This window comes from Euprymna scolopes, chromosome 36, assembly GCF_053919585.1.
Source record: "Euprymna scolopes isolate OS-2025 chromosome 36, ASM5391958v1, whole genome shotgun sequence".
Taxonomy (NCBI): Eukaryota; Metazoa; Mollusca; class Cephalopoda; order Sepiida; family Sepiolidae; genus Euprymna; species Euprymna scolopes.
The window spans coordinates 18,362,949-18,377,042 of NC_136517.1; the positions used below are offsets into that span (position 1 = coordinate 18,362,949).

Here is a 14,094-nt window from a genome sequence, read left to right on the forward strand (position 1 = left end):
GACAGTGGTTTCCAGTCCTCTGGAAAGTTCAAGGAAGAGAGATGAACCTTAAACTTCAATATTGATACATACACCCACACAAAGCACAGCCTCATACAGCCGCTCTAGTGCAATTTGCACTTCATTCTCAGTAATACAAGGGTAGTTCCAAAAGTAAAACCTATCTTTTTTTTTTTTAAGTCAAAAAGTTAAAGGACTACAAAGACTGGAGTAGTACCATTAAAAAGGAGCGACCTTTTGTGCTTCAGAATTTATTTTTCTACACAGTCACCACCATTCTCAAAGCACTTTTTTTTCCAGCAATTAATGATGGTTGAGCATGGGTGCCCGGAGCATGCTTTGTTATACAAGAGTAATTCCAAAAGTAAAGCCGCCTATTTCTTTAGCTTAAAAAGTTGAAGAATTACAAAGATGGGAATAGTACCATTAAAACGAGCGACCTTTTGTGCTCCAGATTTTATTTTTCTACATAGTCACCACTATTCTCAATGCACTTCTGCCAGAAATTTAAGGACGCCTCTCTGCTTCTGATGCACATCCATGACAGGGGGTTGCTTTCTTAGTTTTACACCATCAATATCTTCAGAGAAATAAAACTTTCAGGTCATGACTGCAGAAATTCAGTAATCATAACAGTGCAATTTGCAATTCCTTCTGACCCATAAGTGGTATTACTTTTGTAACGCCCCTCGTATGTTATCAGCATAAGCCAAGTCAGACACATTCTCCTTCCATCCAACTGCCATCCTTAATGGAGAGCACAATCAAAGATGTAATCAACAGTGTAATTGAAGTTGGGTAGAAAGTCAATTGGCAGTCTACACCTCAAATACTAACTGTAACGAAGCAGTGTGCTCTCTTGGTAACAGAGCATATGAGCGTGAGAAAATCAGCAGCAGCTGTAAGATAGCTGGCTAGTGAAAATATTAGCAGCAGCAGCTGTTAAAGCATGTATGAAAATTAGCAAGTGTGCATGCGCTGAGGTCACGAGAAGAGAAAAAGAAAAAGGGACAGCATATGATCAAACAATAGAAGTAAAATGCATGCTGAACAACATGGACATGTGAAGTTGAGGGCGAGAAAGCGCTGGCTAAGGCTAACGTCAGGTGGCAGGGACAGAGACTTTTAAAAAGCACGTTATATGGAACAGTGTTGTAAAACGCGTGTGTGTGCTAAAAGACTTAATTTGCATTAAAAAATAAAAAAAATGTGGAATCGGATTTTTATATCTGACTTTTTTTTGTTTGTTCGTTTGTGACGATATCAGACGTGATTTGAAATCTAACAACAATTAAAAAATTATCGGCATGTTACATAAAGACGCTAACAAGAACAAAAAAACTTGTCACGCATATACTACAAGCAACTGCGGATTGCCTGCGAATCTAATTTTACCTTGACACTTTTTCCTTTGGAGGAAGCTTATTCAACCTGCCTAGAGTAAATGCCGTGCAACAACGAGGGTTCGTGTATATATTCTATGTCCATTCTCAAGAACTTTTCAAAGTTTTTCCAACCAACATGGCTGCTATCTTGTTCATTTTTTTTTTTTTTTTGGCTTGGGCGGCCTAATTTTAAATTATCACAATTTTTTTTTTTGGGGGGGGGGGAGGGCATTGGAGTGTCCTGTTCATGCAAGGAAAGTATTTTTTAGAGAGTGTGTGTGTGTGTGTGAGGGGGGTAATTTTATTTATGGTGGCCATCACTACTCCTTCCTTCTTGTGCCCCTCACCCTCAAAGTAACTAATAAATGAGAACAAAAATAGACGGAGATTTGAATCTTTATCATGAAACTAGCCAAGATAGTTTTTTTTATAAAAGGTATGTAACTCTTGTATCCACAATACAATGCAATTTCACAACAATGTATTTCAATTATATTTTCAATATTTAAAAAATAATTTAATGGTATTTTTATTAATACTTAAAAAATTTAATAGTATTTATTTTGATTTTATTTTTTAACATTTCGACACAAATTTTTAAAGGACAGAATAAATTTTCAAGGCCTTTTTAAGAAATTTTTAAGACATTTTCCATGTTTTCAAGGTAATAATAGAAATAAGGCCTTCTCAAGGCAAAAGTAAAAATTTGAGGACTTTTCAAGTCTGTACGAACCCTGTCTTGTAATGACATTTTCCCTGTTGATTGCGGTACGTTGCTTGTCGTGTGCAGTTCTATTCAATGGTTTAAACAGGAGAAAACAAAGCAAACTCACCTGTGAGAACTTTGCGGTATAATTTAATCACGAACAAACACAAGAGGATAACAAACACAATGTAGAGACTTGATTCATCCTGTAAAAAAAAAAAAAAAAAAAAAAAAAAAAAAAAAAAAAAATGGTAAATCACAAAAAATGTAAACACAAATGAACAAGGCACATATTTATTTGACAAATTAATAATTTCTAATTGCCATATACTAGATGGAATCTATCAATACAAGATTTCGTATTTGAATTTCTTCTTGCTTATTTTGTAATAGTCACTTCGTGTTGGTTTTCAATAATAGTGGGTGGGACAGACTGCTAGAAAAGCTGAAAACGGTTTATTATTAAGAATAGCTTCTCTAACTGAACACAATTTGGCTACCTTGAAATGTATAAATCAACTCCCATATTTTTAACATTTAAACAGATCTTTAGGTTCACACTCAGTAGACACATCGGAAGAAGGGGAGAAACCCTTATTTGTTTGGATCTGTGACCATATTCATCTGCTTAGTTTTGGTTTTCACTACTAACCTAATCTCTTCTTATCTTGCGAGTTTGCTTTTCTCCTATTCCCTGTTGCTTCACGAGGCAAGAGAGAGCCTCCCTCAAATACATATTTTTATTTCACACGTGATGGCACGGTCCTGAACAAATTCGTCCACGCAATCCTGAACAATACCACTGAATCGACATGTTACGCCACTAAATAACACGGTCAACTGACACGCCACCACCGAACAATCTCGTTGAATCAACATGCCACCGAACAGTCTCGTTGAATCGACACGCCACCACCGAACAATCTCGTTGAATCGACACGCCACCACCGAACAATCTCGTTGAATCGATACGCCACCACCAAACAATCTCGTTGAATCGACACGCCACCACCGAACAATCTCGTTGAATCAACACGCCACATTCCCGAGCAACACGGTCGATTGACAGGACACGGCACTGAACATGATACGAAATGCAGTAATACAAGACACATTATCAGAACAATATTTTTCAACTGCCCCTGAATGACTCATCGGCCCGTTTTTTATAGTTGTCAGACCAACTCAATCGTTGCTTTGGGGTAAGATTGATGCAGCTCATTAATCAAAACATCGAAAAAAAAAAAACACAAAAAAAAAAAAAACTAACGTAAGGCAAATGAACGATGTTAAATGTAAAAATCGGAAAAACAGAAACAAAAAAGAAAACAGAAAAACGAACGTTAGAACTCTTTAAAAAATCTGAAAAAAAAAAAAAAAAAAAAAAAAAAAAAAAAACGTGAGAAATGGCTTCGGTGGGTACCCAGCGTTGGCCGGGTGTTTTTGGGTGTGTGTGGTCGGTCGGAAGTGGGGGTGTTAATGAAAGCCTAAGAATAAGCGAAGTAAAAAAAACAAAAACAAAAAAAACAGAAAAACGAACGTTACATGAAAAACGGCTTAAATAACACTTCAATATTAAAATTAAAAAAATCGAAAAAAAAAAAAAAAAGAAAAAAAAAAAATCTCACACCACGATTTGAACCCCAAAAGTTTAGATAATGAACCAACGCTCTAAACAACTAACCTAACACGACACACATGAAATTGTGTCAGTTCTTCAAATATTTAAACTAAATAAGGTCATGACATCGTCCGACGCATGCGTAGAACTGATCTCGTCATGAGAGGACGGTTTTTGTTGACCCCCCCCCCTCTGTAGAAAAGTGTTGATTTCAGGGTGAAAAAATTAACGTTTTTGGACAATTTTTTCGATATTTGTCGGGTGAAGGATGGGGCTTTCATATGAGACCAAATTTGTGAATTTTTGTTCTGTCTGTCGAAAGTTTTCAGCAGACACACAAACATACACACATACATTTTCGTTTTTATATATATAGATGATAGGTTATGAAAAAGAAGGGTTGTAATGAGATAGCTTCGAATTTGGGGGTATCAAAACCAAAGCAAAATATGATGAAAGTAAAAATAAGATACATAAACCCCATAATTTATTATACCATACCTGCTCACACTGAAACATTTATCACAATATTCTGTGGATCTATATTAAAAAACCTTGTTAAACTTTGTGACATTTACATTCTATGGAGGTTAGGCGCGAACGAACACCCAATAATTTTATTATACCATATTTCTTCAAACTGAAACAGTTATCAAAGTATTCTTACGCAGATAGATATGAAAAGTCTTTATTAAAGTTTGTGCCTATTTCCATTCTATGACGGCCAGGCACGAACGCAGACCCCACAATTTTATTATACCATCCCTATTTAAGTTAAAACATACTTATCAAAGTATTCTTATGTACATCTATATCAAAAACACTTGTAAACGTTTTTTTTTAAATTTTTAAATATTTTATTTCCATACTTTGTGGACCAGACATGAACACAGACCCCGCAATTTTAATGAACCACTGTTCTGCCAGATTAAACATACCCATTCCTGTGTCTTGATACATCTATCATTATATGTAATCAGTTTTTTAAAACAGTCAACCATATAGGAGCCTATTTGTGACCAGACACACACATACATTCAGCTTTATATTATAGATACCTATATACATATAAAAGTGAATGTGTGTGTGTGTGTGTGTCTGTGTACATTTCCCTACGCAATAACTGTCAATTTTTAGTCTACAGACTCGAAATTTGATATACAGGGTACTGAGATTTGGGAAAATCGATGTGATCGATTTTTGGCCAGAAATTTGGCGATTAAGGGGTCAAAGTTCAAGGATTTGACCTTTGAGAACTCTACCAAACTCCTCCGACAATTTTGGGTCTACGCCCTTGAAATTTTAGATATAGGTTCCTTGGACATGGATCTAACTTAATAAATTGATTTGAACCCAAAACAATAAATTTTAAGGGGTCATAATAGGGGTCAAAGTTTTTAAAAAATTGATCTGCGGTCTCTTCCAAATTACTCAGACAATTTCTGGTCTAAATATTTGAAATTTTACATAAAGGGTATTCAGAGATAGGGCAAGCTTTTTCATCAGTTTGGGTCGAAAATTTTTAGTTACCAATATATAAATGTATATATGTATGTCTGTCTGTTTGCATGTCTGCCTTAAACTTTCAATAGAGGCGACGGATTTTACCAAGATCAGTATCGTTTTAAAGTTAGACTTTTCATACGACAAATATCGACAAATTGGCTAAAAACATTAATATCTTCCCCTTCAACTAGGCACTTTTCTACGGGGGGGGGGGGGGCACTTTTTTTGCCAATATTTTTTACAGTTATCCTCTCCTTTAGATTGTCTAGCCTTAATTTTAAAAAAAATGTCGCTTCCAGTTTGGCGGTGGTCGTAACAGCATAAACGTTAGGTTTTACCCCGTTCTTTTCCTCCTTTGCAGTACGGGTTCGAGCCTGCCTTCCTACTACCACTTTTTTTTTTTTTTTTTTGCTCAATATAGACATCCAAACACCTGGGCAATGCCAGGCTGAAATGTTAGTGTGTAGTAATATGATTGATAATTTCAAATTTAAAAATCAAATTATAATTAAATTAAAAATCCGTTTCATAAGAAGGAACAACAACAAAATCAATTGTTTGTATGATCGTTTCGGAAAACAGTGTTTTTATTGTGGTAGACATCAAGTTACGGACAATAATTATTACATTTAGTTTTTTAATAAACAAGGTTTCCTCATCAGCAAATTGTGAAGGGTTTTTATTAAATTTAAAAGACACCATAAATAAACCTAGCATTAAAAGTAAGGCAGATGTATCTTTTAATTTTTCGCCTTTTGAAATCAGGAACTATGGTTAAAGTATTCATACAGATGTTTGCTATAGCTTTTCACCTTATCGCTAACATCTATATGAATACTTTAACCATAGTTCCTGATTTCAAAAGGCGAAAAATTAAAAGATACATCTGCCTTACTTTTAATGCTAGGTTTATTTATGGTGTCTTTTAAATTTAATAAAAACCCTTCACAATTTGCTGATGAGGAAACCTTGTTTATTAAAAAACTATATGTAATAATTATTGTCCGTAACTTGATGTCTACCACAATAAAAACACTGTTTTCCGAAACGATCGTACAAATAATTGATTTTGTTGTTGTTCCTTCTTATGAAACGGATTTTTAATTTAATTATAATTTGATTTTTAAATTTTAAATTATCAATCACATTACTAAATATTAAATTAGCTCGAGGATATTTACCTATCGAGCTTATTATATATCTAAATTACAACGAGCACTTTTTCTTTCCTGTATTTTAATTAAACTAGTAATTTCACTATTACATTAAAATACACTCTGCTCTTTAGACTATTGTTCTAATCTCCTATATATATATATATATATATATATATATATATATTTACTCACGTTCACCCCAAACAAGGCATATCGCCACTTTGATGTAAAGGACTACTATTTGGGACCAGGCCTAGGAAAGATTAAGATGATGTCGGTTTACATTAGATTTTAACTTCTGCATATCAGTACAGTATGACGAAGAGAAGAGAATTTACGTTGTGTTCAGGTGATGAAGAAAAAGAAAAAACAATTTACAAACTGGACTTTCGACCCTAATGAGGCTATGTATTAGCGAAATATCAGACTTACAAAAAAAACAGTAAATAAAAATGATTTTATCATTATATTCGACACTTCAAAGTTTTCAAAAATTTCTCAATTAAATTTTACTTTAAAAATAAGTGTCTTCAAAAAGTGTATGCCCATCTTTTACTTTAAATCCCGCTCTAAACTGGAGCATTATACACTTGAAATCACCGGAACAACACGTAAATTCTCTTCTCTCCGCCATAACACCAAAATAAAGAAAAAGAAAAAAAATTCACGAACCGGACTTTCGACCCTGAAGAGGCTATGTATTAGTGAAATATCAGACTTACAAAAAAAAAAAAAAAAAAAAAAAAAATCAGTAAATAAAAATGATTTTATCATTATATTCGACACTTCAAAGTTTTCAAATCCCCATTTAAATATATATATATATATTATGGAAAATATATATATATATATATTATGGAAAATATTCTGCTTTTCTATTTTTAAATTATGTCAGCCTATGTTGCAGTAACATATTTAGTGGGTTTCTCCCAGTATTTTGTATAAATTTTTAGTTTGAACTCATTTTCCCAAACTTATCATTCAACAGCGAGCATGCAGCCATTTGTCTTTTTCACATATACCGATAAACACTATGTTTTTTGGACTGAATAAACATTTTATATTAAATAAAAACACTAAAAACTTATCCAGTTAGGTAGAAAAGTAGCTTATCTTGCTTTTGAAAACATTTGTTATATATTTGTTTTTTGACAATTTTTTTGAATCTATGTGTATAGTAAAACAAACCAGTTTTGTCTTTCTTAATCTTATCAGTTAGTTTTGCCTTTTTCGTATGAATTAATTACATTTCAATGATTTAAATTAAACTGCAAAGCAATAGCGACCAGACAAATCCTGCTAATGTCAAAATAAATGTCACCCACAGCCATTAATGGTGGACATTACGAATGACTTGTAGCCATTCTTTATTTGAACACCATTTTCTTTATGAAATGCTAAAATGTTATACAAGACCTGCACAAATCGGAATTTACACCATCCCCAAATAATTTTGGGAGTGGTTTCCCAAATTGCATACACAACAAAAAACATCATTGTTAAAGATATTTAAGTCAAGCCAGCTGACCTCATTTTCTTCAAATACTGTGAGCAAATCCTGATGAGAATATGCACAAAAAGGGGTTATTTCTTGAATACCCCCCCCCCTTTTTTAAGTAACGCGAGAACATCATCTGAGCATAGCTCAATGGTGACGGCTATAAGCTGAAGGATTTTATATGATACAAGTTAAAAGTTTTTAAAAAATCCTTCAAAAAAAATCCTTCAGACTTGATCGTGTATATGTTATTTTAGTTATTTTCATATACTAACTGACTTAGCTGAAGATCAAATATGTTGAGTGTGTGTGTATTTGGTTGGTGCAAAAAGGATGTCGTTTTTTGATGTATAAATATCTGATAAAAAAAAAAAAAACATTTCTACACCAACCTAATATATACGTATATATATATATGGAAATGTATAAATAAAATAAAAATACGAAAAGTATAAAAGTTTATAATTTTTTTTTATTCGCTTTCTATTTGTTATGTGCAGGAACACAAAATAATATGAAAAAAAAAAAAAAAAAATTAAAAATCAAATTATTTTTACGAGTACATAATTTTCGACTGATCCTTCAGTCTTCAGTGTGGTGAAAGCGATGAGCATACAAGGGGAAAAGCAAGTCTTGCAATAAAGATAAAACGTTGATGAACACATAACTTGGTTTGTGCCTTTTTTTTTTTATTGCTCTCTCTCATATATATACATATATATATATATATATATATACGCACACACACACACAGCATAATCACATTAACACACTAGTTCTCATCAGATCACTGAAGTTAAGTAATGCTGAACCTTGCTAGTACCAATGAGTAACCATTTGGAAATTCTCGGCACTGTATGTGCTCTCTGCATTGTTTCCAGCCATCCTGAACCTCCACTTGCCACTGGTATTTAACAACGTTGACTCAGGAGATGCGTGGTTGGAGATTGCACAACTCTTATCACAAAGTTTCCATGCAGGAACCCTTACAGTGGGTATCCATAGTCTGTCAACAAGTCTGAAAGAAGCTACCACACATATATATATTTCTTTATTTGTTTTTACATAAGCAGTAATATGTTGCTACACATTCATGAGCATGTTTCAGTCAGCTAGTTACTAGTAACATTACTGCTTATGTAAAAACAAAGAGTATATCCTGCTCTACTTCAGTATTGAGCACTCTTGTATTAACCTCGTTAAACTTCATTGATTACTTAACCTGATATATATATATATATATATATATATATATATATATAACTACTTAATTTACTCACATAAAATTAATATACGAAAGTATAGATTTATGCGTAAACTTTAAGTATTTACTTCAAAAGTGCTCAATATGTAGGTAGAGCTAGTTAGTAATTTATAAAATATATATGGCGATTAAGCTACACTGAATATTCGGCGTTTCATCCACTCTAGGACTCCTAGCGCATAAGCCTTTTTTGTCATTTGTCATCAATTGAAATGAATGGCTCTCGTCTTCAGGAGGCCTCAAGTTTTGACAAGCTTCTGGGCTTGACCATTACTCCTGATCTTAAATGGAACACGTATATCAAATCTGTTGCCAAGGCCGCTGGAAAAATGGTGGGATCTTTCTATCGATCCAGTAGATATCTCACTGCTGATGCTATTCTCTATCTATATAAGAGCCAGGTACGTCCAAGGATGGAATACTGTTGCCACATCTGGGCAGGAGCTGCTAGAAAGAACTTGTCCTGCCTTGATAGAGTTCAAAATAGACTTCGTAGCCTCATAGGAGATGTCCTTTTCTCCTCCTTGCAACCTCTATCTCACAGAAGAGATGTTGCGAGTTTGTCTCTGATGTATCGTTATTTTCATGGAAAGTGTTCAACTGAGCTTCAATCTATGGTCCCCCCTCGCCAAACTTTCACAAGAAACACTCGTCTAGCTGTAAACACTATCAATAATTTCCCCCACTCTTTATCTGTGCCTAAACCTAAACGTAGATTCCATGAACAAAGCTTCTTTCTTAGAACTGCACGCCTGTGGAATTGTCTTCCGTTTTCCTGCTTTCCGGCTGACTACAATATGGTTTTGTTCAAGTCTAAAGTAAATAAGTTCTTGATGAGCCGTTCCATATAAGTTATTAAATTTACCAAATTTTCATTACTAATTATTACTATATTGACCAACTTCTACTGTACACTCTTTAACCCTTATCCTTGAGTGGCCTCTGGGCCTTGATAATGTGGTGATGCCTTTGTAAAAAAAAAAAAAAAAAAAAAAAAAAAAAAAAAAAAGCCTGAGGAGTCCTAGAGTGGATGAAACGCCGAATATTCAGTGTAGCTTAATTGCCATATATATTTGTGGTTTGAGTTGTCCCCCTTTGCAAATTGGCTGTTTGGAGAAATGGAAAACTAGATGGCTCTGGTTGATAGTCAATTTGCATAAGTGGAGAAATGGGCAGCATATAAACGGTACTTTTTTTTTTTTTAAGCAGGGGTGAAGAGCGCAGAGAGTGAAATGACGGCGAATTATTTTTGGACGTTGAAGAGCTCGACCTTTTGGAAGGAACAGCTGTGTCTTATATATATTTTTTTTAATTTCTTTTTTTCCTACTTCACTACAATATTTTATAAATTACTATATATATATATATACACACACACACACACACTGGTCTTGGATATGACCTTAAACTATATCCAGTGGTGAGGACCCAGCTTGCGGGCTTTGGGGAGCATGGAGCCACCCTTTAATTGCCATTGCTCCCAGGCACACTCTGACCCGGAGTGGTAGTACCTGTTAGGGTCCCAACTATGGGTTAAATAGAAACCGACTTGAAAACAAATATATTCTATTAAAAAATTTTTCTTCGAAATCTTTGGATTCGGCATTAAATAACCTAAAAATGTTGATATGCCGTAAAACAACCAACCAACACACACACACACTGACAACTGTAATTCTAGTTACTACAAAAATTCAATCAACAATAATGATTTTTTTTTGTTGTTTTTTTTTAGATGAATACTTCTATTTACTTTTTCCATAAGCGTGCGACTTGGATGCATTTCATTGTGCACAATTTAATTCAATCAACTTAGGTGTGACTGTGTATAATATTTTCCTGTCCTTCATAATTTGTGTGATGTCAGCAATAAAAGACGTAAGACGCTTATGGAAAAAGTAAATAGAAATATTCACCTGTATATTAAAAAAATAAAACTTACGATTTCTTTTTCTTTTAATTTTTTTTTTAACTGCCATAGTTATTATTATTATTATTAGTAGTAGTAGTATGATTAGTATTATTGTTGTTTACTTTAAACAAGGCTTATCGCCACTTGAACATAAGGGGCTACTATTTGGGACTATAGTTACAGGGAACTATGTAAGAAAATGAGTGAAAAGTCTGGTTATTACAATAATTATTACATTTAAATTTGGGCAGGTTAGTACAGTTAGGGAAGCAGGAAGTGAATTCCAAAGTCTAGCAGCCCGAAGAAAGAAGCTATTAGAATATAAAGTTGTCCAGCATTTGGGGATCGCCTACATTGAAGGAGTGGGATTTTGCTGCTAAAGCAGATTTGTTCGTGCATTTTGTTCGTGCAATGAGTTCAGAGCACATCCCATTAAAAAGTTAAAACAGTTGGCAATGCAGAAGAATAGACGACTTAAAGTCCGCAGCAGTGTCAGATGTAAACAGTATTTAAATGTTATTACCATCTTCTGTATTATGTGTTTCCGATATGAAGCCCCGACTACATAACATACACTGATTTGGTGCCGTACAATATGCACACGTTGATATATAAAAACACAACGTAACATACGTTGATTTCATGGTCACAACCTATTTATTTATTTTTTTTTTACACAGGCATCACCACATTATCAAGGCCAAGAGGCCACTAGAGGATAAGAGTTAAAGAGTGTACAGTAGAAATTGGACAATATAGTAATCAATTCGGTAAATTTGTTAACTTATATGGAACGGCTCATCAAGAACTCGTTTACGTTAGACTTGAACGCAACCATATTGTAGTCAGCCGGAAAGCAGGAAAAATTCCACAGGCGTGCAGTTCTAAGAAAGAATCTTTGTTCATGGAATCTATGTTTGGGTTTAGGCACAGATAAAGAGTGGGGGGAATTATTGATAGTGTTTTCAGCTTAACGAGTGTTTCTTGTGAAAGTTTGACGAGAAGGGACCATAGACTGAAGCTCAGTCAAACACTTTCCATGAAAATAACGATATATCAGAGACAAACTCGCAACATCTCTTCTGTGAGATAGAGGTTGCAGGGAAGAGAAAAGGACATCTCCTATGAGGCTACGAAGTCTATTTTGAACTCTATCAAGGCAGGACAAGCCCTTTCTAGCAGCTCCTGCCCAGATGTGGCAACAGTACTCCATCCTTGGACGTACCTGGCTCTTATATAGATAGAGAATTGCATCAGCAGTGAGATATCTACTGGATCGATAGAAAGATCCCACCATTTTTCCAGCGGCCTTGGCAACAGATTTGATGTACGTGTTCCATTTAAGATCAGGAGTAACGGTCAAGCCAGAAGCTTGTCAAAACTATTTTGTTAATCATTATTTCTAAACTCGTATTGTCCATTCTTTTAACTGACATATTTAATATCCAGTTATTTCTAAGAATGAACAATCGACTGCATTCCTAAATAAAATATCTCTGGCATAAATAATATTTAGTTATTTGCAAGAACAATGACAATCGTTCTACATTCCTAGGATTTCAATATGTATTTTTTTTAAAAACTTTTCTTACTCGGTTCAATTCTAACCTTTTCCAAATATCCTTTTCAACTTATCTAGTTTGCCGTTTTACTTACTGTGATCTTTCCCTTTTTACATAACAGTTTAATCAAGACATTAAAAAAATGAAAATATCGAAAAAAAAAAAAAAAGAAAAAAAAAAAGAAAATTATATTGTACATATTCGATATGGAATGAAGTTCTCCGAAAAAAAAAAAAAAATCATTTAATTTGAGCAAGTACTTTTTTTTTTTTTTTTTTTTTTTTTTTTTACAGCGAAAAAACAATTTGTTTATGACACCGATCAAAAGATCGCCATGTTTCGATTTTTAGGAAGAAAAGCTATGATTTAACAAGGGGAGGAGGGTGTTAACGCTTTACATCAAGTTATTTCCCCATGGCGTGTTCTGAAAAGGCTTTCTTCAAGCAAAGTCCCCGACGGTTGTTGCAGGCCTGTCAGACTAAGCTGTAAAGTTCTTTGAACTTTTATGAAACGTTTTTTTTTTTTTTTTTTTTTTATACAGATTAGTCTGACAGGCTCGGTGCAACCGTCAAGGGTCTTTGCTTTATTACAAAAAAAAAAAAAAAAAGGGCCTGATTTATTTATTTATTTAAATTATTTTTAGTGTGCAATCATTTATATCGGTGAGAAACGGTCCACTAACGACGTCGGGCGAACATAAATTCGGAATAGGGGCGTCAGCAAGCGTAGGGAGGCTTTTCTTGATAAAAAACAAAAAACAAAAACGAACATCTATTTTAATGTAAATATGTCACAAACGAGTAGACGAAGAAAAACAAAAACAAAAACACTATGGTTTATGACTAATTTCACGGCGGTATTTATTTTTAAATAATTCATTTAATTGCTCGGAAAACTTGTTTTATTCGAATTGCGCTAATGTTGACGATAAAACTTTTTAAAGATGAAAATATTAAATTGAAAAAAAAAAAAAAAAAAAATGAATTTACCCATTCTGAGAGGTTAAGCAGATACGCCAAAAAAGTGACCAGAGGAGTCGAATAAAGCATTCGAAATATGTGTAGTTGTGGATGTTCGATTACAAATTCGCTTCCTTGTTTTCCGTAATTCTTGTGAGCGAACACGATTTCATGTCGAAGCATAATAAGAATTGGAAATCCAAAATGAGGAGACGCAACGCACAATATCAAGTAAAAACTCGTGCTCGTTTAGAAGCGTTGGTTACGAAGTATTTTTTTTTAAGCAGCTGATCTATGAAGAATTGATCTTAATGAAAAAAAAAAAAAAAATTGGATTATTAAATTATAAAAAACTAAACTTGGTGTTACTTTTTTCTTTTTTTTTTTAATTTTTTAGAGATAGAAAGAAAAAAAAAGACGGTAATGAGAAACTAACAGTTGACATAGATTATGGAATCTCTAAAAAGCCGACAGTTCACGAAATGTTCCGAACTTTAAACTCGAAGTAATTTAATTAATTTATT

The 14,094-nt window shown here is 33.7% G+C and overlaps 1 protein-coding gene across 1 annotated transcript in view; it reads right to left on the minus strand.

Annotated features, from left to right (window-relative positions):
* Positions 1-13,892, minus strand: part of LOC145260374 (phosphatidylinositol N-acetylglucosaminyltransferase subunit H-like) — a 35,559-nt gene extending 21,667 nt beyond the window's left edge. Inside the window, exons 1-2 of the mRNA XM_080118319.1 lie at positions 13,601-13,892; positions 2,219-2,297 (exon numbers count right to left, since the gene is read on the minus strand). Coding sequence (XP_079974445.1) covers positions 2,219-2,297; positions 13,601-13,753 — 232 coding nt within the window. The 5' untranslated portion in view covers positions 13,754-13,892. The remainder of the gene's footprint in view (positions 1-2,218; positions 2,298-13,600) is intronic.
* Positions 13,893-14,094: the final 202 nt, after the last annotated feature.